This window comes from Calidris pugnax, unplaced genomic scaffold (assembly GCF_001431845.1).
Source record: "Calidris pugnax isolate Ruff unplaced genomic scaffold, ASM143184v1 scaffold95, whole genome shotgun sequence".
Taxonomy (NCBI): Eukaryota; Metazoa; Chordata; class Aves; order Charadriiformes; family Scolopacidae; genus Calidris; species Calidris pugnax.
The window spans coordinates 13,550,752-13,578,229 of record NW_015090885.1 but is presented as its reverse complement, the minus strand read 5'-3'; the positions used below and the strand labels follow the sequence as shown (position 1 = coordinate 13,578,229).

Here is a 27,478-nt window from a genome sequence, read left to right as displayed (position 1 = left end):
ATATGCGTGCACTTAAATACCACAGCCTGTTTTTGAAACAGAGTTCATGGTAGGCTATTGCCCAGTTCAGGAAAGATAATTCAAATATTACTTGGCTGAATTCAACATTGAGTAAACACTAAATATATTTTTAAAAAGGATGGGCACAAATGCCACTGTAGTATTTCATCATTAAACTATTCATCTTTCAAGATCAACAATTACATCTATTATGAAAATAAGCTGGCAGGGATACACACAACAAATAAATAATATGTATTAACTTATAAAATATCAGACAAATTGTCTACATACAAAAAAGTCAATGTTAGTCACTTAAGCTTCACAGAACACTTGTATGACAGAAGCCCTTTTGCGTCCCAGCTTGCGTGTCTCTCAGGAGCAGCTGGAGAAGCAACCACCTTGGTTTTAAAAACCCTGTACTGTGCTGCAGAAGTACTGCCCCATCTTGCTGAGGCGCCGTATGTGGTCACTGACAGGCAGTGGTGACACTTCTTGTTGGGGAGAGCCTTTAGGAGGCCTGCAGGCTCAGTGCTGAGTTCTGTTTTGCTAATGCCAGGTGACAAAATGTACATCAGGCATCTGTACAAAAGAGCAATTTTTCCAGTGAGGGTATGGTTGTGTTTATAATGGGAATGCTTTAAATAAATTCTAACATCATTCCAGTACACTAATTCTCCCCTACAAATCATTTGTGTGCTAATCAAATTTTTCTTTCCACTAGTGCTTTATGCCTGTGAAATTGCTACAGTAACCTCCAGTGAGGGGTAAATGCCAGACAGGGATTTTAAATGGGCATTTTATTTTGGTTGAGCATGTATCTTCTCTTACCTGAGGAGATTTATTTTTTTTTGCCTTGGTATACAAACTTTCACTCCCTGTTTCAGAGTTTAAGAAAAATGAACTTTCATAACCTCTGCCACTTCTGATCACCTCTTAAAAATGTCACTTTACACAGAAAAGCCAGAAGTAATTGAGATAAACAGACATCTGTACATTTTAGCCATTCATTTAGAAAACATCTGTATCCATCCATGCAATGTTAAGACTATAAGTAACTTTGCAGTTACATCTGAGCCCGTTGCTATGGCAACAAGGTAGTCTTTATCTCCCACATGTGTTCTACTGATTTCTTTTTTTCTTAAAGCAGCTTCCTGAAATGAAAAACAGAGAAGCAATGATTAGGTTAGTCTCTTTCAAACATTGGATTCGAGGCTTTATATGAGGCAGCCCGTACTACTTTCCAGCTGTGGAAAATTTAGATGCTGATCCTTTGCAAGATGAAAAAATGAACAACTGTCATGGAAGTATGTGAACTGCTGTTATTTTCAATTAAAAAAAAAAAAAAAAGTATAGTTGGTGATCCTGGAACACAAGATTTTTACTACTGTAGCTATTTTTAATAGGATCCCAAGGAATTGTACTACAGTATCTTTCAAACTAACACAGCTAGCTGCAATTTGCTGCTTGCTACAGTGAGAGTCCAGTTCATAGGAGTGTGTATGCTAATAATTAACTCCTTAATGACCTTTTTCATGGTTAAATTGCACCAAAGCATGCAGTTCAGCTTGGTTAATTATTTGGAATTGTAAGCTTTCTATTGTGGTAGGTGCCCACCATCCCAGACAGAATTGTGTTAGTGATCTGTTGGGTTTTGGTTAGTTGCCAAGTCTTGAGAACTCAAGATAAACTAACATGCTTCTAAAACTTAACGTTAAATAGAACACCACGCAGTAGTAACCACACTAGAAGAGTTAAGAAGGTTCTATCTGTGCTTTTAAGGACCTAAATAGATGTCAGTGCTTCTGCAACACCTATGAACTTTGGGATTCCTCTTCACTGCTTTTAACATACCTTGTGGGGTTATCTACTTTTGACAATGATTACGTTAAGGATTTTAAAAGGGTTGAATCTCTTCAGAAATGATGTTGAAATCTTAACCTCTAATGTTCCAGAATTTCTAGACCTTTCATATGAAAAATACAGTAATGCAGTAAAGGCCACATGAGAAAACATCAAAGGAATTAGTTATCCAGACAAGACATTTCACTCACATTTGATGCTGCCTAACAAACTCTGCAAATTGACGGTCTTTAGCGTAGAGCTCTATAATTCGAATTCTGTCCTGAATTTCCTAGAATACAAGAAACATAATTGTAAGTACATAATAGAAATTAGAATACCACCGAAAAAACTGATTTCTGGGGTTTTTTTTGGTAAATAACATGCCTATACTTTGCTATTTCAAGAAATAGAGCTTGAAATTGGGAACTCCAATACTAAAATTCTTCTTTGCGTTTTTTTTTTTTTTTTTTTAAGTGAAGCATGTCATTGGAGTCCAGCAATACTTTACTTTTAAATCAAAGCCAGGCTTTGGGTAGAGTGTGGCACTTCAACAGGCTTTAACAAAATCATTTATCTCTCATAGATACTGCCTAAAAGCCCAGTTACAGGCTGGATTCACACCTCTTACAGTTGCTTAAGGATTTGTGGTTAGTTCCTGGATATAAATCCCTTCTCTTTAGCCTTCTAGAGTAAAACCTGGATACGTGTATAGAGGAAAAAAGAAGGATGTGACCTAACTTACAGCTTATGGAAAGACCTGTAAAAAGGCTTGGAGGGTCCCAGTTTGCACTGTATATATACTCTTACATAAGGTAGTTGGCATTAAAAGCTAAAGGCTGCATTAAGCAATATAGAAAACCTCCCCAACGCCCATGAAGTTACTTTAGCAGTCAGCTCCTTTATCATGGGATGCTCATTATAGGCCAGAACACACCCATTCCTTTCTCTTCACCTAACAGCAAGCAGGAAAAGAAACCCTTTCTCTCCTCTTAAGGAGTCGCAGCAGCCATAGTTGAAACTTGCCTACCTAGAGCGTAGATGCTGGGGAAAGATTGGGCTCACCTCTTCGGTTACAAGTGTGGAATAAGCTTATTTGGTCATATGATTTTTTTCCATGCCATTATGAAAACAAGGTAATTTACCTCCTTAGTAAGCTCACTGTTTTCATAAATGTGCCTGATCTCTTCACTGCTGTAGTCTGTGGATGTCTCTGCACTGGTAGAACTGTAGGACGTTAGCTGAGGGTATCTCCGGTAATAATGGCTGTAGCCAGTCGTATCACTTTCATACATGGGGTTGTATTTAACTGCATTCTCAATGGATGAGAGGCTGTCACCCTGCCTGGGGGAGCAATAAACAAACTGTGAGCTTCTCTGCAGCCTGGGAGGGCGGCAGATAGATTTAGGAAGCCTGGCATTTGGAGGCACCTGTACATCCTGTTGCTTGTCAACTATGTGATATAAGACTTACGACAGGATTATCCTTATTGTAGCAGATGCATTTTAAAATATTAGATGGTGTCACTTACCCCTGTGAGTCCTCGGTGTCACTCTTTGTGTACTGGTCTCGAAGGGTCCTGGCCAAGAAGAAAATGACAGCAGATGCCACAAGAAGGAATCCTGCCACAGAAGCAATTGCAATACCCACAACCAGAGGCTCAGACACATATTCTTCACAGTGCTCCCCTCTGTACCACCAGTTCTCTCCCACACGACACCTGCAAAACAGAAACTCAGGGAAATTAAACACCAGCAAAAGCTGGTTAATGTAAATGTATTTAGCTTCCTTTTATGACGTGCCCTCAGTTAAGTCATCTCAGTAATAACACCTCAAGTTATGCCTTGACTTAACCTTGCACATGACACATCAAACCCTGTAAAGGCAGAAAGAAGTTGTCTTAATGATCTTGTAATGCAAATGCAAATGAAGGAGTGTTAAACAAGCCGAATGTTTATTGTCTAGTGAACTCCACCACGGTTGTTAAATAAATACATAAATGCCTAGAAACAAGTGTGTGTCCAAGAGTGTATCTTTGAAACAGTCACCCAAAACAGCATACAGTGTATCTATCTGCCTTGCTGTGGTTTTGAACATGAGAACTTCAGTGTTAATACTGACTTTAAATATACCAGTGAAAATAATATATTTGAATTATCTGTGTTCTGGAGTTTTTGCTATAAAAAGTCAAGGAAGTGTCAGGTATTATGACCACTCACATCAATGAACTGAATTAATAAGAAACATCAGTAAATTAAGTCTTCCAACATAAACATCTGAAATAGTTTCTTAATAAATACTGGCTGCAGCGTGCTTGAGTTCACATACTTACCTGCTTCTAATTAACACTATGATACAAATATGATAAGATTTATACTACATCTGTGATAGTATCCATTTTTATAGCTTTAAGAACATTTTCATTTCTCCTGTAAAATGCTAGGACTCTAAAATTTACTTTAGAGATGTTCTAGGTAGGCTTTTTTTGAAAAAAAATAACCAACACCTGAATCAACGTAAATAATAGCAAGAAGTCTACCTTTTTTCGCTAGGTATATTTTGTTTTTAAAATAGACTGTTACTTTGCTTGAAAAGGAAAAAATTAAGTGCAGTATAAGAGGGAACATGATTTGTCTATATCTTGTACTAAGTCTTTTCCATTACCTGTAAAATACAGAAATCCTGTTCAAATGCATCTGTATCTTTTGAAAAGTAAAAATTTGAACTGGGGGCCAGTGCTTTGGTCTTTTTATGAACCATCTTTTTATGAATCACAAATGATTTTTCCCAAATGGCCAATGATTTACTTTTATGACTTTTTCTTAACCAAGAGCACTTTAAAAAAATCTATTTATGCTGTATGAATATGCCTTTCAAATATGAATTTTTGTGATGGAATTTACTTTCTTATGTTTTATGACATCATCTAACACTTTGTTACTTGAGAAAACCTCTACAGAGAAATTCTGTCCCTGAAGGTAAACGAAGGTGATTTGAACAACTGAGTACATTCTATTGCTGCCATCTTTCCTAGTTTGTTTTATTTTCTGATGTTTCTATCCTATTAAAAAAAAATGTGTTGCTGTCTTATTTCCCATATATACGTAGGAAAACAAACTTCAGTATCGGGATCTCCACTCGGGAGCATAACATGAATGATAATCATTATCATCTCATTTGTTATGCATTATCCTAAGGAAATGTGTACAAATCTTGTTGAATGCTCCAACAGAGGAGAAAATGTGGGGGTTGTCATACAGGAAGCAGATACTTCAAGCAGCACGTACTTCAGAACAGATGACCTACCTGCAGATGGCCCCTTGCCCAGGGCTTATGTCGCACTTGCCGTCATTCAGGCAGAAGTTTGGCTGCAGGTCACAAATGCTGTTGCACGGCAGCCCCTCGATGCTGAGGTAGCCGGGGTTGCAGACGCACTCGGCTTCCCCGCTCCAGCGGTTCACCAGGCATTCCGAGAACTCATTGCAGGCCTGGAACTTGCAGGGATCTGCTTGCTCACCTGAGAACACGCAGAGCAGAAGATATTAACGATAGAGGAGAACCTTAACTGAGGCAAAGCGCTGGCTGCTGCCATGTTCTCTAATGGTCTCTTAGTTAAAATAATCCACAGAAATCTGGCATGCCTCTTTCCTGCATAAAAAAAGGTCCTGCTAAGGTGCACAAGCACTAGGAGGTGTTCCTGTCTGCGCAGTGCATGTCAGAGGTACGGCTAAGACCACCCAACAAGCCAATTGAAAAACCAAGTATAAAATGTTATTTTTCTTACTGGAATGTGCAGTACCTCAGATGTTCACTTGTCTGCTGGAACTATGTTTTGCAAATGAGTAAAACACAGCTGATCTCCAGGATTTTTCATTACAGAAAATCTAGGCAGCGTACACGGAAGGGCAAGAGGAATTCGGGCACTCAGCACCTACTGTGAGGTGATTTGCCTTTGTCTGCAAGGAACATAAGCTTGTAGCCGTTGTGGGGTCTCACTTGTATCAAGCTTAGAGGGCTGGCATACAGTTAAATGATCAATATCAGAAGACTTGTGATCCTAATTAGACCATCTTTATAAGAGAGCAACCTCAGAAGAAAAGGTACTATTTGCCAGCAGGTCAGCATTGTTATTTTTCTCTAACCTTAAAACAGGAAATATTTCTGAGTTGCTTCTATAGAAAACAACTGGCTAACTTGGACAGGGGAAAAAACTTCCTCCCTGTATCAGAGGAGTGAACTAAGAGAGCCTGTAACTTTTTAGTGCAACCAAGACCTTACCACAAGAGTGGGGCAGCAGCTGGTACCTGTGCAAAGGGCTACCTGCCAACTGGGGCAGTGATCCCAGGGACCACTGGTCTCCCCCTGACCAGCTTTCCCCCTCACTCCCCAGTGAAAGTGCAGTGGCATTATATGGAGTACTGCAGGAGCCAATTTTGTCCCCATATTTCTCTATGGGCCCCATATAGTTTGCTCAGTCCGGGTCCCACTTTGATTTTCATTTCTTTAGTCCCTTAACAGATTTTTATTTGTTTGTTTGTTTGAACTCTGTGAAATGCTGTCTCAGCCTGTGAGAAGCAGTGGGCAGTCTCCTCACCGCTGGGATTGATCCTTAGTAAGTTCTTAAAGCAGAAGTTGTTTTAACGCCCTTGCTCTAAACCGCATTTCCCTACCATCCTCACCTGATTCCACATCCAGGGAGTATTTATCGATGGCCAGGTTCATGGTGTGATATGCAGTGTTGCAGAAGTCTTCCAGGATCATGTACACAGCATTGGTGACGTTCCGAGGCACAGGTTTGGCAAATTTCATTCGACTGTTCACCACGATGCTGCCATTTCTGAAGTTTAGGATTTCCAGATTCTGGAAGCCCGTCAGGTTTGACTGAAGGTAGGGCACCAGCTGCAACACAAGGGACGCGACAGAAAAGCTGAATCTTTGACTCTCTTCTCAAGCCAGTTGCACTGGAGACAGCGGGAGTCTGAATTATCCAAATCCCATAGCAGGGGCATTAAAACTTCACCTAACTGAGGCCCATGCTGGCAGCCTGCCTGGAGTCCAAGTACTTCAGGCAGTTCTTAAGAGTATACCAATTTTCAGACAGTTTCCAAAAATCTACAATTCAGAAATAGAGTGCTCGGAACATACACAGTGCTCTCCCTTGATCTAAGTACCAGGCATACTTGTCATTTCACTACATGTTTCCTTCAAGCATGTCCCCCTTCTCTCTCTCTGCTTTGCTCCCTTCATCTCTCACAACAAAAGTGTTCATTTCAGTCAGGAGAGGGGGATTGCCTAGTTAAAATTTGACATTTGTTGCTGTAGAATTCCTGTGAGGCTTTGCTAGCCATCAGTCTAGGAACAGCCAACTTCCCTAAATGACCTCTCACTTAAAATGGGGTGAATGTGTTGCAGAAAAGTTATGTCATCACAGCTCCAATTTATTTATACTTCTCTCTCCCTATAAACTAAATACAGAGCAGTCTGGAAGCAAATAAGGGGAGTGTCATAGTGACTTCAGCTACACCACTACATTTATTGACACCAGCAGAGCATCTGGCCCATAGACCTAAAAAGTTACACTTTAGAGAGACTGCTGTCTGAATAAAACCCCCAAAACACACCCAAACAAGGGAGATTTAGATTGGATATTGGGAAAAATTTCTACACTGGACGGGTTGTCAAGCATTGGAACAGGATGCCCAGAGAAGTGGCTGAAGCACCATCCCAGGAGGTATTTAAAAGATGGGTAGACATAGTGCTTAGGGACGTGGTTTAGTGATGGCTTTTATCAGTGTTAGGTTGATGGTTGGATTAGATGATCTGAAAGGTCCCTTCCAACCTAGGCAATTCCATGATTCTATGATTTCTGGACAGAATTTTCCCATCAAGGGACACAAATAATATCTGTAAACACCAGTCTTGAATTGCTCTCTGGAAAAGAAAGCCGACAAACTACTATTTACCAACAATTTTTGTCTAGCCGATAAAGGACATTTAGGATAGAAGTGATTCTTACCAGCTCCAAGAATCGCTGCTCTAACGCTTTGTATTCAGGGGAGTTTTTATTAAACAGGTCCTCTGAAAACATCATGTTGGTCACCCGAAGACTGAAGAACACGACTAGAGCTCGTGACGGGATAGGAGTGCTATTGCGATTTTCATGTGTGGCCCAAGCCACACTGGCCATCTCTGTGGAGTGGACACGAGTTGTTAGCTCCACATGACTTTCAGTCATGGTCCTTCCCTCAGTCAGCTCAGGAGAAAAGTGGACAGTGCTCACACCATCCAGTTCCACTGAAACATCCAGGACTCTTGTCGTTTCATCTTCCAGCTTTGTTGAGGTAGTGACAGATGGTGATGCCGTGGATCCCACTGGAGGGAGATGGGATGGATGCTCAACAGTGCTCGTTGTTACGCTCACCGTTACATAAGAGTTCATAACAGTGCTGAAGCTCATGGAAACATCTGTGTCCTGGTCTGTACCACCCTGCACAGCAAAGCCCTCTAGAACAGTGGTCTGATCTATTACAGAAGGGACTGCAGTTGAAACTTGAGTGGCAGTTGGCATTGCTGATTGCACTGTCTGATCTAATGAGTTTTCTAGTGCTTTGTCAGTAGGCCAAACATCAGTTGGTCTCTTCACTGTTGATCCAGTAGTGTCTTGGCCTGCCAATGATGAATCTAGGGTTTGCTGCTCTTCTGTAGAAGCATCAGGCTTTATCATGAAAGGATCTGCAGTCAGAATAGTTTCCGAAGAGCTTGTGTCCAAGTGGCCTATTGTAGCAGCTTCAGTTACATCTGACTGCCCCACTGTGAATGGTTCTACCATTGTCCTGTCTTCATTTTGGTGTTCAACTGCTTCAGAAATGATGTTCTGACCTACAATGGACTCTTCAGGTTGCTGCATACTGACAGTCTCTGTAGATGTGAGGAAATTGTCTTCCACAGGCAGACCTGTATTGTGTGGTGAGACGGGGACCTCTTTAGTTGGCATGTCTATAGAGGAATGGTCCACTGAAGGCTCCAAAACCAATGATGGTTTAATAAAGGAAGAATCATACATGCCTGATACTCCTGTCTGTGTAGATGGTTCCACAGATGGTGGCTCTTCTGTAAGTAACAGAGGTACCTGCTGAGTTGTAGTCTCCGGAAAGACAAATGTTTCAGACTCATCAAGGAGATCATCTTTTATATTGGCCATACCTTCATTCTCATCTTTGGAAGGATCATCATCTAATTTATTCCTAGAGTTAAGAATATAGTCTAAGATCATGCCTTCAGGAATATCCTCAGTTCTGATTAGCAAAGACTCATTGTCATCTTCAAGCCAGCTATCAGGACCAGGATAGAAAACTGGTTCCAGTGTTGCTTCTTCCCAAGGCCAAATACTTGATTCCATTTCTTTTCCCGAACCATCAAAAGCTGAACCAGACCCATCATCATATATAATTCTGTCTCCAAGATATACATCAGTTTCATCTTCCAGAGGGTGTACTTCTAAGGGAAAAGGAATTTCTTCCACAGACTCTTGCAAAACAGAGTCTGTGTTGATACTGTCTGCATTGTTATCGCCTGCAGGACTATCCTGAATTTCTTCTTCTTTTTCACTAGATACTGTCTCTTTAATATCAGTTTCTATGACTGATGAAGAGGCCACTGTTGGTGCAGAAAGCAGAGGAACTGCATAATCATCTGTAGCTAGAGGTTCTTCAGGCACAAGGTGAGGAGGACTTGAAGGCAAAAGAAGGTCTTCAGATAGTCCAGTGTCTTCAAACACTAAAAGTTAAAATAAATTTTCAATTAGTTGTTGTTTATGATAAAAATTATCAAATGCCATTAATTTTATTGTCTGTAGATCTGTATTCAATAGTTTCCCATTAAATAACCTGGCCTTTATATGCCTACGTCAGAAGGACCCCTGTTGACCTCTCCCACTTTTCATTCAGGTATTCTATGGTCCAAGTCAAGACTACAGAGTAAGCAATAAATCAGTAATTGTGTGGCATACCCTTAAGCTAGTCAGTCTGCTTCAGAGATCAGTTACCTCTGTGTGGCATCACCTAAACATGCCCTATATGAAAACACTTCTGTGCAATTAAAGAAGTACCATGTGCGTACCATTTCCTGAAAGGATAAGCAGGCATTATTAGCTGTTACAAGCATTTTACCTTAGCATATTATTCTTGGATACACACACAGAGGAGAGGTTAAAACTATCAAGGAAAGATATGCAATTTTTTAGGCCTTTCTGAAAAGTTACTTTGGTGAACTATGCCTCTGGTGATTATCAGGAAGTGCTGGCATCCAAATTGTAGCTTCAGTCAATGGCGTTAACTTACCATCTAAAGAACTGGGGGCTGAAAGCCATTCCAGAGAGTCCACAGAATCCTGCCCTAATGCTGGTGCAGTGACCAAATGAGGAGTCCAATTCCCATCCTCTAAATTCAGCCCATCAGGCAAAGAAGTGGCATCAGCCTCTGAAGAGAGCGGAGCTTCAGGTGCCAAACTGGGCTCAAAGTCCAGATTTTCTGGTCCTGGCCGGATTTCATTGTCATTGGACTGTTCACTATCTGAAGCAGAATCTGGTTTGGTGAAATCAAAGGGCAAGGTATTGCTGACAGTTGATTCATCTGCGGAAGGCCGTTCAGCTAAAAAGGTGCTGTCCTGGAACATAAACCCACTATTAATATTTCCACCGTTACAGGGGAAGCATTGGCTGTCTGCATTGGGCTGAACTCATCAAGGGTGTCAGCAGCAGCCAACAGCAAAATCTGGTGCTCCTGCCTCTGTGAGAAAGCAATGCACGGCAGCAGGAGAGGCCAAACCAGGAGAAACCAGCAAATATATACCCTTTGCTGGTCATGTGCCATGTGCATGTAAAATGCACATCCTTGTGACATACGTTTCATGTCCAGTCATGTCCACTGAAACGGGAAAGAAGCCATTCAGGGTGTCTGGAGTGCAGCTGCAGTTATGGTATTAAGAGACTCACTGTCTATACCCACCCCACCTCCTCTCCTTTTCTTTACTGAAAAAATGGATCTGTCCGTTTGTAATTAAATCAAAGATAAACACGCACAGTACTGTCTGCCTTCCTAAAGTATGAAGATGTCTTAGCAGCTATTATTCATCAGCTACATAATAAATACAGTAATTATAAGACTATAGTTGCTATGATACGTAAAATTGAGTGTAGAAACTGAACTTGAATGCATGCATGCCCTCAGTTATTGCTGTCTTTTAGTATGTGGGTATGAGAACCCAGGAAGGAAGCAAAAACCATAATGTAAAGAAGAGCATTTAGAACCTGGAATAACTTTAGTCTCAAAGCTGAGATGCCTGTGCAGAGGAAAAAAGAAAAAAAAATAAATCTATCGGCAGTAATGATGAACAAGAAAAAGTATGCACAATAAATTTGCCAATTGTCTGAAACGTGAAAAAATAATTTGTTTTTAAATCTCCAATTTGCACACTGTTTACTCACTACTCCATACGCCCATAATTGTTTTCGTTTACAGTTAGAATACTTAGCACATTTAATCTTTGAATATTGATCTACTACCATGGTGTCTCATGAGGTAATTCTATTGGGAAAAACCAATGAAGAGATTAAGTTATTTGGGTCAAGGCTAGAAAAGCAAGCTGACTGCCTAAAGCTCAGAAATTAGTGCTTCACATCAATCCCTGCCCACATATCAATGCTGTGCCATAGGCTGAGATGGACAAAAAAAAAACCCTTGGGGTATGAAAAACTGCCAAACGATTTCAAGAAGCCGCAGTTTATGAAGAACTAACCAATTGCTGCTGATGACTAGCAAAGTTAAGTGGGCAGTGGATACAGGTTTCTGTAATACGTTATTACAGTTCAAAACCATATTAACCATTTCTGTAGCTCACCATTCCTGTCTAATCTCCTTCTTTTACCTGAACAGCATCAGTAACAGGAACAGTCCAAATATTTTTCAATTTGAGATGATACTCTTGGTTGAAACGTGAGTGAATTGAATTTTCAACTTCATTCAAACTGCATTTGAATGCTTTGGAAACGAGCCAGTTAAGTTATTTTTATTAAATTATTTGTCTTGTACTGATCTGCATTGATCACATTTTTATAACCAGTTGTTATGCCACCACAGTCTCCTCACATTTTTTAATTTAAATGGTAACAATCAGTCGAAAAGTATATATACCATTTAGACATGTGCTCCAGCAATTATCTTTCTTGGCAAAATTGATCACTATAAATAAAGCTGTAAAAAAAGTTACTGTGCAAGATTAGAAACAAATTACACATATAAATTCCATAAAGAATGAATAGGGACTACCAGCAATAGCTTCTCAATACTTTTTTTTTTTTTTTGTATGTGAGCATTTAGTTGCCAGGGATTGCACTTCATCATTTATTTGAATGTGGATAGATGTTCCTATGACAACTAACATTATTCAAAGATTCTTGTTACACTGCAATATATTATATTAACAAGTTTAATATCATATTGGCAAGTTCTGGTTTTCAGTAATGTCTTTTGAAAAGCTTACAAATATGACAGATGACTGCAAACACAGAATTCCCTCCCTGATTTTCCATTTTCTGCTGCCAGAAAGGCATTGTATTCAGCGAGCCAGAGCATTCTACCTGTTACAACTCAACAGAAATAACAAGAAAATAAAGATTTCAAAAACTAGACTTGATTTTTGCTTCACTTTTTAAGAAACCTGTAAACCTCAAAGAATTAATGATTACTTGGTACCATCTGCTAGCAATTAGATGGTGAAGTCATGATAGTCCCACATTATGTCATGAGTATATACGATAATACAAATCCAACTTATTCTCAAATCAGCTAAGAAAAACAATAGCAAAATTATTTTTCTAGGTAGGTAACAGTTCTACTCAACAGTATCTACTTGAACCATAAAGGTTTGACATCTGTGGAAGTAATTGACTAATCATTTCAGCCTTGTTTACTGTTTAAGCATTTTTATTATTTTCTTAAATTTATCTGCAATTACTTTCCAAATTATGTGTATTACAGATTGTACACAGCTGTTTTTAATATACTCAGTATCTTTTACATAATTAGAGTTTTTGATTGAAGATATAGATGACATTATTATTCATAGTCATGATGAGGAAAAAGTAACTTCCAGAATTTTTTCTTGTATATACTATTCCCTAAAACTGGCTTCAAATTTATTATTGCAAAGCTGCCTCTAGTCTAAAATCTTCTTGCCTGCACATCTGTCAGAGTATCCACAGATAGAGTGTAACGATGGCAGAATTCTTTGTCTTACTAAAATACCTGCAACATTTTAATCTAGTTAGATAGCTCTAGTAAAGAGAAAGCCCCTTCCTGAAAGTTAACTTATTATTTCATGTTTATCCACACCATATTTAAGCCATTTATGGCAAAACCATATGAATTTGCATTTTAGACATCAATGATTAGTTTTTAAAACTCGGGGGAAACTCACATGAAGCTAAGGATGTTATACCCATGGCTGTTCCAACAAGAAGTCACAAGAAGGTTCAGTGAAGTCACCAAGAATTTTGCTTCCATAAAGATTTCAGAAGTTGGCCTGAATTAAATGTGTCTGTTCACAACATTATCTCATAAAGAACTTAGTGAAAAGCTACCACCAAGCATAGGTGGATCTGGACTTTGTGGCATGAACTGAGCTCATTTCTTCTTGGAAGTTACATCTGTGTTACACAACAGAGTGCAGAGCAGAAACCTACGGGATAAATCCTTAAGCCCAGACAATGCTCCACCACTCAGAAATTCTAGCTGTCGGCAGAACTGATTAACTCGATCCCAGCATCACTGACACCTGACTTGGTATCTCTGCGTAAATCCCCATTGCATTGTATAGACATGGTCAGTGATACTAAGGCTTCTGTCCACTGGGGAACTTCAGTCTATGTCCTGGGCTGTTCCAGAAGTAATTGGATGACACAACTTTGATTTCAAGACACACACACACACAAAAAGAAACCACTGGCTATTATTTTCCTGTGTTTCTTTTTCTGCCATTACGGGGATGGACGTAATTATAGAAATGAACTGAGAACTTTCAGTGAAGGCAATACAGTAATAAAAGGAGCATATGAAACTTACCCTGTTATCTCTTCTAGCAGCCAGCTTTACTGCTTATATCTATTTCTTGCTTTCGAAAGAAAGGTAGTATTGTGGGAAGAATCATGTCTTTAGAGCAATTTACAGTCTAAACATTATGAAAAATCAGACAAAGAAAGCCTAAGAAAGACCTGCCTGGACAGCCAGGAACACAGTACTGCCATGTAATAGAAGATGTTCACGGAAAACTGTTGTGCAACTGATAGCAAATTATCAGATGAGAGTTTTCACCAGAGGTTTTACTCCAGTATACAGTGTGCCTTCATCACTACTTATTTTGCATGAACAACAGGATAAAGAAGCTCTGGGTGCTGGCTGTAATTCTACCTTGCTGGGTTAAGTTGTTCAAATGTGTCCAAAGGCCACTGCTCAGAACCATACTCACATCGAACTCTGGGCGCTCCAGCACAACTGGATGCTCAGTAATCCAGGATGGGTCTTCTGCTGTAGGGTGTAGTATTTCTTTCACTGTGGAAATATAAATACTTGGGATATAAAGGCTGTAGTAGCAACGTGAGGAAGTTGTTTTGGAAGATTGACTGAAAAACCCTCCCCTCACCTCAGATTTGTGAGTAAAATCTCTTCAGAAAAGTTTCCCAGAGAGATTTTGTTTCTGGAAATGTCCCCAGATCACTTACAGGAAGTAGAGAGGAAAGATGAGAACAGAGGGTGGACAGCACTCCTCCAACACCTCTAGCAGGATTGTTGAACAGTCAACAATAAAGCAGGTATTTCCTTTGTGTGCCAACACAGAGCTACTAAGTCGAAGGTCATCTTGGTGCAACACGCCTGATGTGAACCACATTTCCCCTTCTATTCCTGTTAACTGTTGAAGTATTACTGAATTTCCACATCCCAAACCTTGGTGTCAAAGAAAAAAAAGGCTAATCTACTGGATTAAGACTGGGGTATTACTGCTGATGACCTGGTTAAAATAAAACTGAAACAAGCTACAACACATTTGGTTTTGTTGCTTCTTTTTAATTATTCAGAGGGCAGCTGAATAATTCACTCATCTCTGAGATTTATTTCGTAAAACTTTAGATGTGTGGCCCACCGGTGCATCATAATTGATACCCACCGTTAGTAAGCTGGAGAGAGTTAGGGTCTAAAGACAAGGAAGTGTTTTCAAGCAAGGCATTTTTCTGGAGGATTTCAGCGATATAATCTCGGAAATCACTGATGGTGTACACAACTGTTGGATTATCCTCTATGCCCATAAAGGAGTTGTCCTCCACTTTGTTGGAATGAAGGTTAATCAGGTCCCAGGTGGCATTGCTGATGGCTTTTCCGTCAAATGTAACAGCGTAGCGAACTTCCACCCCACTTCAGTTGTACAAAGAGAAAGAGAATTCAGAGGAGAGATACAAGGTTTTCCAATGTGTAGCAAGCACTATAATTTTTTTTTCTCCTGAGAACTTACGTCAATACCTTATTTTAATATAAAAAAAATATATTGCATTTAAGGATTATAAATAAAACCAATATCATTCTTTTCACACTTATGTCTGCCTGCCTGTGCTTTCCACCACTGCAAAGTTCTCAAGTTCTCAAGGACAAGCCTACCAGAACCTGACATCTGGTCTGGTCCCAGCCTCATATTTATACTAGTGAATGGTAGACAGATCACAAGCAGACCAAAACGGTGGCTTTCTGCCAGCATTATTAATGGGTCTGCTGGCATGCAGTGGTGTGAGTGATGATTTTAAGATTATGCCAATAATGGTAATGGCTCTGAGATATGAAAACAGCCTGGAAAAACAGGCTGTATATAGTAGCAACGTACAGTAGCAAGAGGGAGCCCTGATCACTGTCACTGTGCAGTGTCAATCTGCTTGAAATTATGTCTTTAATACATCGTATGATTGGGAACATTTTTCTAGATTTATTGATTGTTTGTTCCTTTAAAAAGTTTCGTATCTATGTACAGGTCAGCTTTTTTTATATTAATTCTCCTCCGTTTTCTTAATTTTCTTTTCTTGAATGTGTCTTTTCCCATACAACAGCATAGGTACTGATCAGATTTACCATACACTGGGCAGAAGCACAAGGGAGCTTTAGAAAATATAAAATATTTTGGCTGTGCGCAGGGCACAGCAAGAAAATGAAGTAATCTATGAAGTGTTAGAAAAATGTGCTCCAGAGACAGCTTTTCCTCATTGCACAGAGCTGGACTGGATCGCTAAAGTAATGGCTCTGTTCAGAGAAGTCTCTAAGGCCCCAGCGCCAGATACAACAGAAACAGAATCGGCAAACACACTGACTAAACCCTGGAGTTTTGCTGCTGGCTTTATCGTTGAGATGAGCCCACCTTAGGCTCACTGTTGGCACTGTCAGCAGAGGAAATAAAAGAGAACAGCAGTAGTGAAAAGGCACAGCAAAGGCAGAATACAGTAAGCTCTTCAAAAGTAACATTTAGATTTAACACAACTGTTAATAATTCCTAACTAGTAACTCTACCACCATCATCTGTCTGGGAAAGGCTAAAACATCTGGTACTTGGAACATAACCTTTGTGAATCTTAGCCTGTGGAAGCGCAGAGTAGCAGAGGATGGCTTTAAGTCACTATTGTTTGTGAAGAGGTTCGTTTTTCCTAACCTTTCTTCTAAAATTAGACTGCTCATTCTCTGTAAAACTGTGGAAACTGGTTACAGCTTTGCTGACAAATACACAAAAGAAAATAATACTTCTAGCAAGTTAGAGGCTGTGGTTCATTTTCTGTCTTGTGAAATTCTTAAAATAATAATTTTTTAAAAAATATTTAAAAGAAGTAATATTTGCATGCTTGACCTGCATACATCTAATAAAAACCAAGTCCAGACTGATCCCATATTCTGCTAGAGAATGTTTATAAGACTACTGCTAAGATGTGCAACACCCCGGCCTTGAAGCAGCTAAGTCAACTGTCTTTGCTGGAAAACTACGGTTTTGTTACCTACTTTAATGACTATAATAATAATTATCCCTTATCTATCCAAGACTTTGCAGCAAAGTATAAAGACCTTGAGTCATTGTTAAGCAATTTTGTTTTCTTCACAAAAGACAATCCTATATACAAGTTAGCGCAGTAGCTGACTTGTGTTTAGGAAGGTTTTCCCCAAGTAGTTTTTTATGATTAGGACTTAAATAAGCAAATTAGGTTTCTCCGTAATCAAAACAGAGCAGTTACAGTTTCTGGTAGAACCCCCTCACATAATATTTATGCTGGATAACTATCTCGCTCTGGAGCCAAAATTACAAATCCCCAAAACAGTGCCCTCCAGCTAAACTTGTTTTTCCATCTGTATTCTGATAATATGTATTAAAAAGTTGTCTTTACCTGTCCTCCTCAGGAGAGCTAAATATAGAAACAAAACAAAACACAACAGCAAAACCTGTTAAATCAATTTTATAGTTTCCTTTAAGCCTTCTAACTTTCAACAAATATGCTTTGGTATTCTACAGGGCACAAAAATTTGAAAAAGCTTACAGCAACATGGTTACAAGCTGCATAGTTACTCTGCTACATAACAAACTGTTCTGCTTTTACTGAACTGAGACATTTCCTATTGATCACAAGGAATCAGCAGCGCAGAGCCATCTCATCTTACTGCAAATAATGCAGTTAAATTGCTGTCAGTACCAAGAAAATCAAAGCTCATTAATTCTACCTAAAAGGTTTAGTTTACAAACATGTTTTCTTTGTCATGCACAGCACAGCACAGAGCCCTGGTATTCTGCCAGAAATATCAACCTTTTATTTGTGTTCTTAAATGAACTGAGAGCTTGCAAATGTATTAGGCTGCAAATATTGAGATGGAAGGTTTTGCTACCTCCCAGGCTGAGCCTCGGCAGAGTTTCCCTTGTCATTACTCCAGTTTGCTGTGGTTCTAGCAACAAATCAAAGTAGGAACTGAAAAGTCAGACCTGCCTCTGGGCTCCTGCAAGGGCTGAAGACAGTGGCATTCCGTTTCCCTTGCTGACACAGGGATAACTATTATGTATCTATGAACTAGTTTATTAGGTCAGGTAATTATTCTCCTGTAGCAGGGCCATGACAAAGTGGAGTTTGCCAGTCCATTTGCACAATTAGCACTGGGAACCTTCCTGTCATGTTGTTTTAAACATTTAATAATTTCATTTCTATACCATCCTTTTTTGGTACTTCTGACATTGTTGGAACAACCTCACCCCTCTGTGTGTGACAACTGCAAGGAAACGAGGCATGACAAGGACAGTTTGTATGCTGTAATGAGAATGTGGGGGGTAAGGTGGAAAATAAATGCAGTTTAGGGTTCCAACCATAAAACCTTTCTCACTATAGCTGCTTTGTTACTTGCATGTATTCTGGCTAGAATGTATAGGCTGGAATATTAGAAGAAATACAGCTTACAACATCTCAGAAAACACAATTTAGATTGACTCATGAACTCACTAGATTCTGAAAGTTATATCCAGTCCATTCAAGAAGAACCATAATTTCTGACCCATGTACCCCAAAACCCAGACATCAGATGTTTAACGCACAATACAGCATCCCCCTTTTTCCCAAATTAACTTAAAATGTCACTCTGAAGCACTAATTGATTTGAGAAACTAGTCTTTAAAAATATTTGTAAGAATAAAGAGAGTTATAATGTTACAAATCATTTATCAAACTATTCACTGACCTTTGCTTTGATCAAAGGGAAGAAGATCTTTACATGTCTCAAACACCGACTTTTAGACTCATCCCAAATTAACATTAAGAAGTTGGGAAAAAACTTAATACACCACATTTTTCCAAAAAGATTTCTGTGTTCTTTCTCGTTTAATATTAGGACACGTCAACGGTATTGAAGAAGTATCAGATATTAATTTTAAATTAGAAAATAGCTCTTTTAATTTTAGGACAGAATCTTGAGTAAAACTGCCTTGTCTTAAATGCGAGGCAAGCACATCACGTGAGTTTTCTGGTGGATGCCAGGAGCAAAACGAGAAGATTATATTTACATGCAGTTCTGTATTTCTGTTTCAACCTCTGTATATAGAGGTACCAAATATGAAAGCACTTTAGTTAATAAATCCTAGGAACTCCCACGCGCATGCCCGCCATTTTTCCAAGAGTGGTGCTAGCATATTGCACCATCATACACGATCAATTTCCATCACCACGTATGCATCAGTATTTTTTTACCTGTAATCCAGGACTTGGATGTTTTTGTATCCAGGTAGTCCTTCAAATACGCTTTCCATCTATTTTGAGAAGAAAACAAAAAATTACCACAGATTTCCTCTACCCTACTTATTTAGTGAAATATCAGTAAGTACTTCCAACATTTCTAAAAATGTATCTGAGCTGTTATAGCGAAGATGGTTGAAACATAGTTGAAAATTCTCTCTCTTTATGGAATAAGAGTTATGATGTCATTGTTTCATTATCAGAAAAGGAAAAGAAAAAGTATGAAGAACATCCAGCATCCCCCAAGAACTATATAGAAACATTCAAAGCGGAGGAAATTGAAACAGACTCTGCAGATACCTCTACTGCCCATAGCAGAGTACATTCTTTCATTTATGCAGCACAAACCAGTCTCTGCTCAAAAGGTTTCCACTAGCTCCCAAACCTCTGGAGTCAAATGAATTCAGGAAAATGCTTTGGACCTTAGAAACTTAAACAAGAGGAGCAGCGGCTGCCGTAGGAACAGGGACTTCTTCGACTCCAAAGAGGCACTAATACATTACACAGTGCAAAACATGGCTCATCTCCGCTTCCCTAAACATACAAAGGGCTCAGGAGTGACTGGCAGTGCTACTCAAAAAGAGACAACCGGGAGCAGCAAGATGGCAGCAGATCCAGGCCTAATTCAGCAGTCAGCTGTGCTACACAAGACAAAACCAAGAAATAGAATATTGCAGGTTCGTGCCTGTTTGGGGTTGGTTTTTTTTCTCAAAGGATCCTTGCCAGATGAGGATTATTTTTTACTCCTCAAATTCTTCTTCCCCTCCCCAATCTCCCTATTTTTAAACTGTCTCTGGTGAGACTTAAACAATCAAAGTGCTGCTGACTTTCTTTTTTTCAAGAGCTTCTTTATCCAAGCACAGAGAAAAACCAGGCAAGGGATCAAAGGAGTGGAACATCCATGTGCCAGGTGGACTCTGTCCCATCTGACATTTCTTCCACACACACACACTATGGCATGGCTACTTGGCCACACAACTAGGAAAATTAAGATGTCTAGCCTACGCTAGCAACTTGTGACAGTTGTGGTGATGCTTTTTGGCTGCAGTGAGGAGTACATCTCTTTCCCATCTGGCCCAGGATCTGGCACAGGGTTAGCCCCAGATTCAACAAAGAACCCCAACTAAAGGGGACTAAGAAGGAAGCAAAGCTAAAGAAGAGATAAACTGCATGATGCCCCACTGCATGGCATCCTAGAGGCCTCTCCCAACAGAGAGGAAACACAAACTCTCTGCCCCAAGAAACAATGGTAATAAAATTGCAAGTTTGAGAGCGTGGGCAGGCTGGTTTGCTAGGACCCTCAAATGACCTTTTTCGTTCCCCAGTTTCAAACCAATTACATTATGGAATTCAAACTGGACAACGAGATTAGAAAGCACTGAAAAAAACTCTAGGCAGACTGGTCACTAGACAGATGTTGAATATATCTTTAAGATTTTTCAAGTCCTAAAACTAATGAAATTGCATCAAGAGGTGAACAAGATTCTTGTCACTTCTCTGAGTTTAAAAGCTCTTCTGCGGTAACGCTGACAGGGAGAGGTACTGAAAAATTCTGAAACAATGGCAAGGACAATATTAATCCTGTTAGAAGTCTTTAAAACGCTAAAAGAAATGGAAATGTTTTTCATTTATTAGTAACATTTGGCTTTGTTTCTTTTGCTAACATGAAGCAAAGTAAATTAGTGAAACCGGAAAAGAGAAGAGAGGGTGAGAGGAACAGTCTTTCAGAAAGGTTCCATTTAGACTATGTCTGTATTCAGAGGTTCAGCATAATTTTCTGATCCTCCCAAAAGCATACTTTTACCTCTTTGGCTTGCAAAAATGGTACCCAGGCTATTTAATGAAAAACAAAAAGAAAAATAGAGTAATAGGTCTTTGGCAACTGGTATGCTACACACAATGTATGACACTGCTACTTCAAAAAGGGCAGCACGTCAGGCAAAACAGAGTATTCTCATAGTGGGTGTGTATTCTCCAGCAACAAAAGCTCTAAGCTGGTCCTGCAGAGCCCATGAAAAAAAGGCAATCCCAACACGGGTGCTACATGCTACTATTGCTTTGCAGAGCCAGCAAAAAGGAAAAGGCAGTCAGGGAAGGTAACCACCTGAGAAATGAATTGTTCAGAGAGCAGCTGACGCTTCACGGTGGCTGGGTCGCTCAGCTCCTCACTGTACTTTTCACCAACAATCAAAATGCTGAACTCAATCATCTGCTCAGCTGCAGCTCTCGCTATCTTCTCATCCTGCTTCTTTATCTCATTATTGATCTGGGAGGGAAGGAAGAGAGAAGAAAACAAGAGGTGATTTAATACCTTTTTTTTTTTTGTTTTGCCCTTTGGGTTTTTTCCAATAAATAAATCCTCATTACTCAGCAGACACCAGATTCCTACCTATCCTCAATTTACTCCATGTAAAAAGCATCCCTAGATATGTATATGTACATATGGTCTGCCATCTGTCAAGAACACATTGCATCCCTAAGCTTGGGTCCAAACATCTTTCTTACGTGGGCCAGAAACTTCTCCAGCTGCTGCAAACCTGGAAGCTTCTCTGGCTCTTGGTGGGGCAGAAAACCCGAGCCCATTCCATAAATGTTACATGGACAGGAACACCTCAGGGCACTATGGTGGGTGACGCTGATGGTCATGGGTGTACTTAATGGCGTGTCAAAATTTGAATCCAAAGCACAGCATGCTGACTTGAGGCATCAGCATATCTGTTCTCCTTTGCACTATGATGGGGTGCTCATGAAGCCTCAGGGACAGAGGCAGCAACTAATGAAGCAATCTACTGAGCAAGAACATTTTTTGAGAATTTTTGGATTGCAGATAGTTCTATTTTCCATTTGCATATCTTTACTGTAATGCAAGGCCATCTAGGTGACCTCAGCTACAAACAGAAATCCAGCTGTGTGGGAAGTTCATGAAGCAACTTAAAGTACAACTCTGGATACAGCAACAGATCACTTGCCCAGTCAGCAATAGGCTGATTTACCAAAAATAAACTAATTTATCACAAGGCTCCTACTTACTATTCCACCTGGAAGACAAGTTATCTTTGCCAAGTTCTACACTCAGAACAACACCCTGTGTTGTTCAGCCTCTGTAAGTGAAGGATCCTCCCAGATATACAATGGATACTGGGAGACCTGTGGGGACCTCTGCTAAGTTAAACTGGTGGGCTTCAACTGAAGGGCCCCCACAGCAGTAGCTGTGCAATGCATCAGGGAAGGGTGCAGCTATCATGGATGCCACAGGCAGCAGTGAATTCCAAGTTTTAATCTAATTTGAATGACTGAGCAACACAGGAAAAACACTTTCTTCTTAGTTCCCTAGTATTTTACAACCAGCATACTATTCCTTGTGGTATACTGAAAGATATGAGAAAAACCAGATCTTGTTTCATGGTTTTGTTTTGAAAGAAAAGATTGAGATTTGTGGGAGAGGGAAGGGAAGGCTGGCTTAAGTTAACTTTAGCCAAATAGCCAAATGTCTTTGGCTACTTACATGCAGTTGTTGCAAAAAGTAAAAAAGAGAGCCAACAAAACAGACCTTCTCAGCAAAACTGCAGCCTGTTTTATGTATGGTACAGGAAATGGAAAAACCTTTCTTCAGAAAGTATAGTCGCCACCAGTGAGCAACTTATACATTGTCTAGAGACCCTCTAAAAAATTTTAGTTAAATTCTCTTCCTCCCCCCCATCCCTTTTATACTAGGTAACTAACTCTGCTGTGGAGTGTGACTGCTGTACTCACTACTTAAAGCTAGTTAGCGTTCGAGAGATACGTGCTTAGCAGGCGTGTAAGTGCTGCTACCATATGGCTACTTGCAACATGATGTAGTTTCAATCAGTTATCAGTCCCCCAAAACCAAAAGTACAGTCAATATATGACTGCAGAAGATGAGCTTTGCTCACTCTTGGTCTTGTAATCTGCAATGCATTTTGGCTGCACAGAGCAATGATGAGGTGTGATCTAACTGTATGGAGTGAAAACACCGTAGCAGCAGCAATCTAATTCTGGTTTCTTTCTGATTTACTGAGTGGTCCTATTCTCTGCTCAGACAGAAATACTTCAGACAGTTCTGTTTCAAAAAAGAATAATGGTATACATAGGACCAAACCACAAGTGTTCTTGGTACATAATATAAAGTCAGACCCTGGACTCGAGTCAGAAGCTGTCTGCCTGTTTCATATACAGTATTTATTCTTGGAAGCACGGTATCAGAGCTCCACAGTCAGCCTCAAAAGCTCTAGAAGAAAGTACAGTTTGGCCCAGCTTTGTTTCATGGCCATACTAGGTTACAGAACAGTGCACAGTTAAACCCAGTACCATAAATCAGCTTCTACTTATATGCAGCATGTGCAACTTTGCAAGCTTCTCAGTAAATCCGCTGAGAGTTTCACATTTATAAAAAAAAACAAAAGCCAGTTGATTCATACCACTGGTTTGCAAAATTTTCTTCACAAATACTGCAGTTGGAATCTAGAATTTGGGTTTAAATTTTAATCCAGAGGAGCTGTTTCCTGGAAGCAAGTACTTCCCTGGGACCTATGCGGTGGTTGGCACTTCTGAAGGCCAGCTCACTTTTACAGAGATGTTTTAAGGACTTGATGTAGGCTTCCCTGTGTTGGGAGTTTCATTTCAATATCAAGGCAAAGGTGATAAGCAAAGATGATAAACAAAAGTTCATGTATGTCAGCAGAGGAAATGGACCAGAGAATCAGAAGGAAGCTTCAGGGCTACCCAGGCCAGCTCTCAGCTGTCCTACACATGGACCCTCAAAACACTACTATAGCAATTTAAGGTGTATTGTCTTCCCATAGGAATAATAATGCTCCACATTCTTCTCGGAGCTTTCAAAAGCCCTAGGCATTCCCTGTCTAGTCCTATGGCACTAGCAAAATCCTCACCTGATTAGATCAACTGATTCACTCTCTCTCACTGTGGGGGAAGCAGCATTGCAAAGTCTCTGAAAAATACCTACCCAGAAAATTATTTTAGAGCTTAAAAAAATAACCCAAACAATCTTGCCCTACTTTTATGAAATCTTAATTACTGTTAACACACTATGCTAACAACACCTTTAAGTACTAGGAAATGCAAATGACCACAAACAGTATTATTAGGAAAGGCAACAGAATGCTGAACCAGATAAAAAAAAAAAAACACCACTCACAGTAATGTCTGCATCTTCGATCTCATGAATAGTAACGCCCACAGGACTCTCAACAGATATCTCATGAGGTGGGGGAACATTGGCAGCTGCATCTGAGTTTGAAAGAGAGCAGTATTATTTTGTTGAGGTTTTTCTTTATACCCATGTACATGTAGATAAACACTGCAGTAGCTCAGCAAGCATAAACCAACAGTAAAATTCAATTCCTATTCCCATCATCATGACAGAAACAACACAGGAAACACCTGAACAGCCTGAGGAAAAGTGTCAAATGCACTAATAAGAATAAAATGTTAATCTTCTGTTTTAGCAGATGTGTTTTTGGGAACATGACGTTAAGTGCGGGAAAAAGTACACAGAACTAATTTCTCAAGTAGGATTTCCATGATTCATCCAATAACAAAAGAATTTTAGCATATAACATGATCTCCAGATCACAAACAGCATTATTTGAGATGCAAGAATTCACAGTTCTTTCTCAAATCCAACCACCATCAAATTTCTCAATTTTATAGTATTCAGAATTAGCCTGGAGTTAGATGAAAACTGACCTCTCAATGTGGTAACATCAGCATCTGAAGCTGGAGTTGGAGTCCCACTACTGCTAAATAAAAATAAAATCAGAAATTAAAGTTTGACATGGTGAGATAGATTTATTAGTTTTTAATTTATCTGTGATTCTGCTGCCACACCAAAAAGCATGTTTGAGGAAGAAATTTATCATGGTACGGCTTTGCTGGTAATTTCATAAAAACTAGGCTTTGCAATATTTCAGTTATTTTTTGCAACTTAGATATTGGATCACTGGCATCACACAACCCATCATATGTCTCTCCAGGCTGCTAACCTCTTTATATTCCAACTGACTTGGAGTCCTCCCCAAAAATACATTTTGCCTTCTAGCAGTTCTGTAAAGGAAGCAATTATGAAAACCAGAGATAAAAAACAAAGATAACCTGTGATATTCTATAAAATGCTCAGTTTTCAAAACACTCTCCAGTATTTTAAATACTCCAGTGTGCTAAAACATCATAACCATACTGAAATCACCACAAAAAGATGGGTTCTTATCATGACTTTTACCCTGCTTATTCAGAAATCTTCAAAATGCATCAGTTTCCAAATCCAATTATAGCATTCACACACACAAAAAACAACTCTAGGCCAAATGTGAAAAAAAAACAAATCTCAGGTAAAAATCAGATGAAGGCTGTCAGCCTGAAGAAAAACTTTGACATGGCTCTTACAGTAAACTCAAGTTCCCTGGGGCCAATTGTGTAAGCCCTGAGCAACTGTTCAAGTTACCAAGAGTGGGAGACACGCTCTGATAGAAACAATTCTTTCCTGAATGAAATAAGAAGTATTTTTCAGGTTTGTTATACTTTATTATATACAGCCCAATCTGTAAGATTGGAAATTTTAGTGATGGAGAGAAACTGAACTTCAGAAAAACACTGAAGGTCACTGCACTGAGATATTTCTGTCACTTCTCGTGGAACTCCTTTTTTATTGGTGGTCATACCTGTGCCATAAAATAAGCATTGCAGCAATGAGAAATGTTATATATGTGACCACTGATACTCTGTGAGCCATGGTTCCTAGCCTTGCCAGGTCTGATTTTTGATTCACATACAACGTTACTGGTCTTGCAATCTGTCCTCAAGCAAAACTCCAGTCAAAGACAATAGATATTTTACCTCCTTCAGGACATATAATCAGTATCACTCCAAAAAAACAAAGGCTTCCAGCACTAGCCAGACAACCAGATCCAAAGTTACTTACAAAAGATACCAGGGCACAAGTATATGAGCAAACACATAATAGTTTCACTGAGTCAATGTCTCAAACTCTGTTTCTTCCCCTGCCTCTCACAGACACTTAACACTCGCAAATAGATCTGAAGACAAATCTGATGAATTTTCTATTTAAGTCAAGAATCTTTTCACCCATCCTTTCTCAGGAGGCACATGCTAATGCTGCATGTAATGGTTAAAATATAGTAAGTTCAAGGAATGTTAAACTGGCTGGCTGAGATCTACATAACAATTATAGAATATTAATGAAAAATAAAATAACCTGCAGATGAACAAAGCAGCAAATACTTATTCAAGAGCTTAAACAGAACCTTCATATATTTTCGTGAAGAACTAAAGTCCATCAGCTCTATGCAAGCTTTGAAATGTACAGTTAGTTGCGTCTGCTTCCATCTCGTGGACAGTGCTGCCTGCTTTCAGCCAGCACAGTGCAAGATAACTCTCTACCGATTCTTTGACAGCCGCAGTAAATCACCTTGGAACGGTTTCTGAGAGTGGAAAGCCAAGTTTTACTAGCAAGTATAATTTAGACAAGATATCCTCTCTGCCATTGCCATCACACATACAGAGAGTCACAAGTAACTTATTCAAAAACCATCAACTTCTTCCTGCTAAAAAAAAACTAATCCAAAATCCCACATTAAAAGGATTTAGATTTTCTTAAGAATGCTGGTTATATTTTAGAGGGATCTAGTTTCCTTCTTATCATCTTAGAACTCAAATAAAAACTATTGCTTAATTATTTATTGGTAAGATGAAACATTTTCCAGCGAAATTCCATCCCTAACTCCAGGTGATGTGTTACTCTCATCAATTTCAATAGGCATTAAATTACATCTATACCAGAGTCTCACCAAATTACAGCACCAGCAAACAACGCATTTTAGTGCATCATCTTTAATTATGGTGTATTCAAAATCAAATATGATTCTACTTTTAGAAGAGGTGAAACAATTGGGGATTTTACTTACTACAAACAGTTTAGTGTAACTAAGGTCAGAATAAAAACTCAGTGAAAGCAAAGTGCCCTGCAGTGAAACAGGTCTGCTACAGGATTTGTAACCTTCTGTTCAGCTGAAGTGCTGAAACCTATAGATATAAACATCAGCTAAACCTTGTATCGATCCCCTTTTTTTGAGAAAGGGACAGGAAAAAAGGGGATTTGCTTTGGTAGAATAAATTGGGCCTTGAGCTCAACAAACATCACAATAATACCTTTCCTCCACCTTTTCCCAGGCTAAACTTCACTCCTGACTCCAGTGTGGGCCCTGCGTGGGCAGCAGCTCCTTCAGGAAACGTCTATCTGCT

General features: G+C 39.5%; 1 protein-coding gene across 1 annotated transcript in view; it reads right to left on the bottom strand.

Moving 5' to 3' along the window:
• Positions 1-350: 350 nt before the first annotated feature.
• Positions 351-27,478, bottom strand: part of IMPG2 (interphotoreceptor matrix proteoglycan 2) — a 57,596-nt gene continuing 30,468 nt past the window's right edge. The window contains exons 6-20 of the mRNA XM_014947174.1: positions 24,908-24,954; positions 24,357-24,448; positions 21,285-21,446; positions 19,136-19,194; positions 17,300-17,317; positions 15,061-15,305; positions 14,365-14,447; positions 10,182-10,506; positions 7,859-9,618; positions 6,522-6,741; positions 5,149-5,359; positions 3,374-3,562; positions 2,988-3,186; positions 2,055-2,134; positions 351-1,154 (exon numbers count right to left, since the gene is read on the bottom strand). Of these exons, the coding sequence (XP_014802660.1) occupies positions 1,142-1,154; positions 2,055-2,134; positions 2,988-3,186; positions 3,374-3,562; positions 5,149-5,359; positions 6,522-6,741; positions 7,859-9,618; positions 10,182-10,506; positions 14,365-14,447; positions 15,061-15,305; positions 17,300-17,317; positions 19,136-19,194; positions 21,285-21,446; positions 24,357-24,448; positions 24,908-24,954 (3,703 nt within the window). The 3' untranslated portion in view covers positions 351-1,141. The remainder of the gene's footprint in view (positions 1,155-2,054; positions 2,135-2,987; positions 3,187-3,373; positions 3,563-5,148; positions 5,360-6,521; positions 6,742-7,858; positions 9,619-10,181; positions 10,507-14,364; positions 14,448-15,060; positions 15,306-17,299; positions 17,318-19,135; positions 19,195-21,284; positions 21,447-24,356; positions 24,449-24,907; positions 24,955-27,478) is intronic.